This window comes from Eurosta solidaginis, chromosome 3 (assembly GCF_040869045.1).
Source record: "Eurosta solidaginis isolate ZX-2024a chromosome 3, ASM4086904v1, whole genome shotgun sequence".
NCBI classification, from domain to species: domain Eukaryota; kingdom Metazoa; phylum Arthropoda; class Insecta; order Diptera; family Tephritidae; genus Eurosta; species Eurosta solidaginis.
The window spans coordinates 93,284,908-93,289,296 of record NC_090321.1 but is presented as its reverse complement, the minus strand read 5'-3'; the positions used below and the strand labels follow the sequence as shown (position 1 = coordinate 93,289,296).

Genomic DNA, 4,389 nt, shown 5'->3' with positions numbered 1-4,389 from the left:
TAATGTAGACAACTAACTGCACATGGTATATGTTGGGTTCTGCTTATTAAAATCCCACGAAATGCATAATGGAATGTTACGATTCATGATGGAATCAGCGAAGGTGGCGAAAGGGGCAAAATCGTAAACAACAACATGCAAACAAAAAATAAATAGTAGGTAACAATATTAACCCTATACACATAACCTTCCAAGCTGCCAAGTATAACTTAAGTAAAACACACAATAAATTTTATTTTTTGTTAGTATATTTTTTTATAATCTATGTTTTTATAAAACGCTCTCTTTTGAGATCACTGTGAGATAACATACTTATAAAATCTAAAAAAAAAAACAAACGCAACAAAAACAGCCTCTTCTTCTTTGGCGATATTTAACTATGTTCTATTATTAATATGAAAAAAAATTTCATTGCAAATTTTTTGATGCACATTGTGTGCAAAAGTCGATTTTGTCTTCACCACAAATTGCAATATTACATTTCGAGCATGATGACTTTGTCAACGTCTCTTTTTATATGAGCAGAGATTACAGATTCTTCTCTTATTGGGATTAGGTACTTCTACTGGCTGAAACTCATTGCTGGTAGTTGGCAGACTTTCATCGTGACCTTTGACCCCATTTCCTTCTAATACATGTAGAATATTGTCTTTTACATTCCGTGGCATTGTGTGACACTCTAATCGGATTTTGAGCCAAGGTTCTACAAGTTTTGAATGTAGCTGCTTCATGAACTCACGCCGGGTAATTATTGATTGTCCCAGTACAGAAGCTTTATGGCAATAAAGTATGTAGCTGTTGATACAAGATATATTTATCATACCATAAAAGACACACATTGGCCATCGATTTGTTTTTCTGTTGCATGACATTACTGAGCACATTTGGTCGAACGTGTCTACTCCACCTTTTGTACTATTATAAAACTCGACCAGAGACGCCTTTTTTGTTTCGGGATTCACCGATCCCTCTTCATCGCAAGATGATAATAGGTAAACCATTTTAGAGGGTTTAGGTTTGTATGACAGTAGAGTAAGTGGGCCATCGTAACAAAACATCGATGTATTGATATTTCTCAACCGATTATTTTTCATTTCTTCTGGAATTTCTTTTTTGTTTGCTCGCAATGTTCCTACAATTGTCAACTTATAAGGCTGCTGAAGTAGCTGCTTCTCTAGTGGTATTGACGTAAACCAATTATCAATGGTAACATTTCTGTTTGAGCCATGTATACTACGAGTAAGTTCTTTGACGAAATCCTCTCCTAAAGGCAGCCCTCCAGTATCTGTTCCTTTTCCAAGATATGGCATAGAATCAATCATATATCTAGTACCACTGTCACACATCATAACCAATTTAACGCCATATTTTGCCTTCTTATTCGGAATATACATACGAAATTTACATCTCCCACAAAACGCTAATAATTGCTCGTTAATTGTGATATTTGTTCCAGGCATATAGTTTTGACGGCACTGAGCCATGAGTAATTCCCAAATGTTTCTTATGGGTATAAAAGGATCTTCTGTTTGGTTTTGTTGTCGTAAGATTTTATCATCAAAACGTAAACACCGAAGAAGAAAGTCGCATCTCTCTTTACTCATGCACGATATATATCTAGTCCCAGAATACTCTATATTGAACAATTCGTTGAGTGTCAAATGATTATCTTTCAACGCTGCAGTTAATACTAAAATACCAATCAGAGCTCTTATCTCAAATTTGCTAGTTTCACTCTGTGAAAATTTAGCTTGCTCATAGTTTTCTTTCCTGATTGTAATCTCCGAGTTTGTCCACTTCACAATTTCTTCTAATATTTGATCAGTCATAAAATGCTCAAATAATGCAAGTGGATCAGTTATATTTTTGATAGAACGGGCAGGTCCTCTAGCGACACGTACAACATTTATTGAAAATGTCCTTTTTGAGCTATTCCCTTTACTTGCAGCCCAAGTATGTCATGAGCGACTACGAATGTTACTTCTTGAAAACCTTAAAATACAAGGATTGTTATTTGAAAGTTGAACTGAAGGAGAACGCGACTCTAGTGAACGGTCCAGCGAAAACAGAGAAGATTGATCTTGTGTATTTAGGGAGTTATCCACACTATCAGAATAATCGTCTACGTGATCGCTTTCTACATCGTCAAGCTCCACATTATCTTCAAGTTCGCTGACAGACGAGTCATCCAACACACTGGCATCCTCCTCCTCCAATAAGAAACGAAGAATAGATTCCTCAGATAACACTCCTCTTGACGACATTAAAAAACTACACAAAATAAAAATACTAAACTGTCACAAAATCTGCACAATTGTAAAAAAAACTACACAAATACTAACCATTCGTCGAAATGACGTACAATTTCTCGGAATCTCAAAAAACTACCCAACTACGCGCCTTACACGTACGCTTCTCAGGAGAGCTCAATGAATACTGAGTTGACAAGTAAAGGTATGGCGATCATCCTGCATATTAAAAGGTTACAACGATATTTCTATCTTCTGTTCGACGATTCGACGAAGGTTAGGTGTATAGGGTTAACAACCTTCGCATAGAATATCTAATACAACTAGGTATTTAGCGGCTTGACTATAACGAGTGCAATAGCCAACGCATTGCTGAAATTCCACTGTATCGGGTCGTGTCGGTAATGTTCACATCTGAGCGCCCGCACTTTCGGCAGATTGCCAAATTTCGTTAAATACTACGCTGTTGCTTTTGTTGCTAGTTCTGGGTGTGCGTACTAGTGTTGGGAACTATCGAATGAATTCAACTATCGATAGTTAGTTACTGAATGATTTTAACTATCGAACGAATTTTTTCATTCATTCATTCATTCATTTGATTTGTTCTTTAGCTTGCCAGAAGCTGTTTTAGTTACCCCTCGGGGTAGCTAAAGAACAAACCTATATAAGACAAAAAACGTCGTGTTCCAATGAAACGTGATCCAGATACGGCTAGAGATTTAACATGCCAATGCGACAACAATGTGAACCATATGGATCAATTTGTTGTTGCATTTGTATGTTAAATTTCTATCCGTATTTGGATCACGCTACATTGGAACGTAACAAAAACGTTAAATATGACTAAAATGGTGTAAATTGTGTTTGAAGTAAATAATGAAAATATTCAATTTAAATGCCTTTGTTACATGTTATGCAAAGCGCATGAATGATATGCAAATGACCTTGGTCCGCAACCCACAGAGTTTTTTCATCTCCCCCAAACCTGTGTTGTCTACAACAACAACAACAACAGGAAAGAAGGTTACTTAAAATGGATTTTTATCTGTATTATTCAAATATGTTTCAGAGGCATTATTGATTGCCTTAATTTATACATAAGCTACTGTTTTTTTTTTTTTTCAAAATTCAGGTCACATTTAATTAATATACAAATTGCACATTAAATTTCACTTATAAAAGAAACATAAAACAAATATTTCAAGCACTTAAATACTAAAATTCGCTATAGTTATTCTAGCCAAAATCGGATAGTGCATGAGGGTCTATATTAAATTTCGCCGCAGAGATGGCAACTGATTGTGTTATTAAACCCCTAAAAAAATTGATTGTAAAGTAAATAATACAAGTATGTACATCGAGTTGACATGAAAAATACCTTCAATGTTTAAATTGCTGTTCAAAAATATTATCATATATAGTTTATCTCCTTTAAGTCGGTTTCTCCTGTCGTTAATTATTTGCCCTGCTTTCGAGAAAACTCGTTCTGACGGAACCGATGTTGCGGGTATACATAAATATTTTTTCGAAAGCATATATAGTTCCGGAAATGTTGACTGGCTACGATTCCAATAGTCTAGGGGATTATTTGAGCGATCAACAAAATTTTGCCTTAGATATTGCTCTAACTGAATATTTGCATTGACATTGGGCGGGTTTTGACAAATTGTTTTTGCTTCAGCAACTTTTTCATCGAGAAGGTCCCAGAGAGATACTTCGCTTTTATCGACCGATACTTCTCTTGGGGTGTTGGTAGAAACACTTGTGTTTTGTTGCCGTATTAGGGAAGTTACTTCTTCCACTAGCCATTTTGTTGTATTATTTGCATTAATTTCATTACCGAACGCAATTTTTTTAAACCTGGGATCTAGGAATGTTGATTTGGCGCACATTTTGTCAGACTCCAACTGCCCTAATCGTCTCCAAACCACCTCTAACAATCTGCTCTTCAAACTTTCTCCCTCTTCAGTTTTCATTTTGCGATTTCGTACTGCGTATTGAAGACCTCTGATTAGGGGCACTACCAGTGACATCGTGGGATAATTTTCTCCTGACAATTCGATTGTCATGGCCTCTACGGGCTTGAAAAGATTAGTGTAGTCCAACAATGTTTCCCATTCTGATGAATTGAGGAAATCAG

At 35.9% G+C, this 4,389-nt stretch overlaps 1 protein-coding gene across 1 annotated transcript; it reads right to left on the bottom strand.

Moving 5' to 3' along the window:
• Positions 1-288: 288 nt before the first annotated feature.
• Positions 289-2,425, bottom strand: LOC137246532 (piggyBac transposable element-derived protein 4-like). The gene is made up of 2 exons (XM_067777630.1): positions 2,343-2,425; positions 289-2,271 (listed from the first exon to the last, which is right to left on the bottom strand). The coding sequence occupies exon 2, from the start codon at positions 1,827-1,829 to the stop codon at positions 501-503; it is 1,329 nt and encodes a 442-aa protein (XP_067633731.1). The 5' UTR covers positions 1,830-2,271; positions 2,343-2,425; the 3' UTR covers positions 289-500.
• Positions 2,426-4,389: the final 1,964 nt, after the last annotated feature.

Bases quoted from the DNA above. Each gene is read 5' to 3' on its own strand.
- LOC137246532 (XM_067777630.1), bottom strand. From the start codon at position 1,829: ATGACTGATCAAATATTAGAAGAAATTGTGAAGTGGACAAACTCGGAG.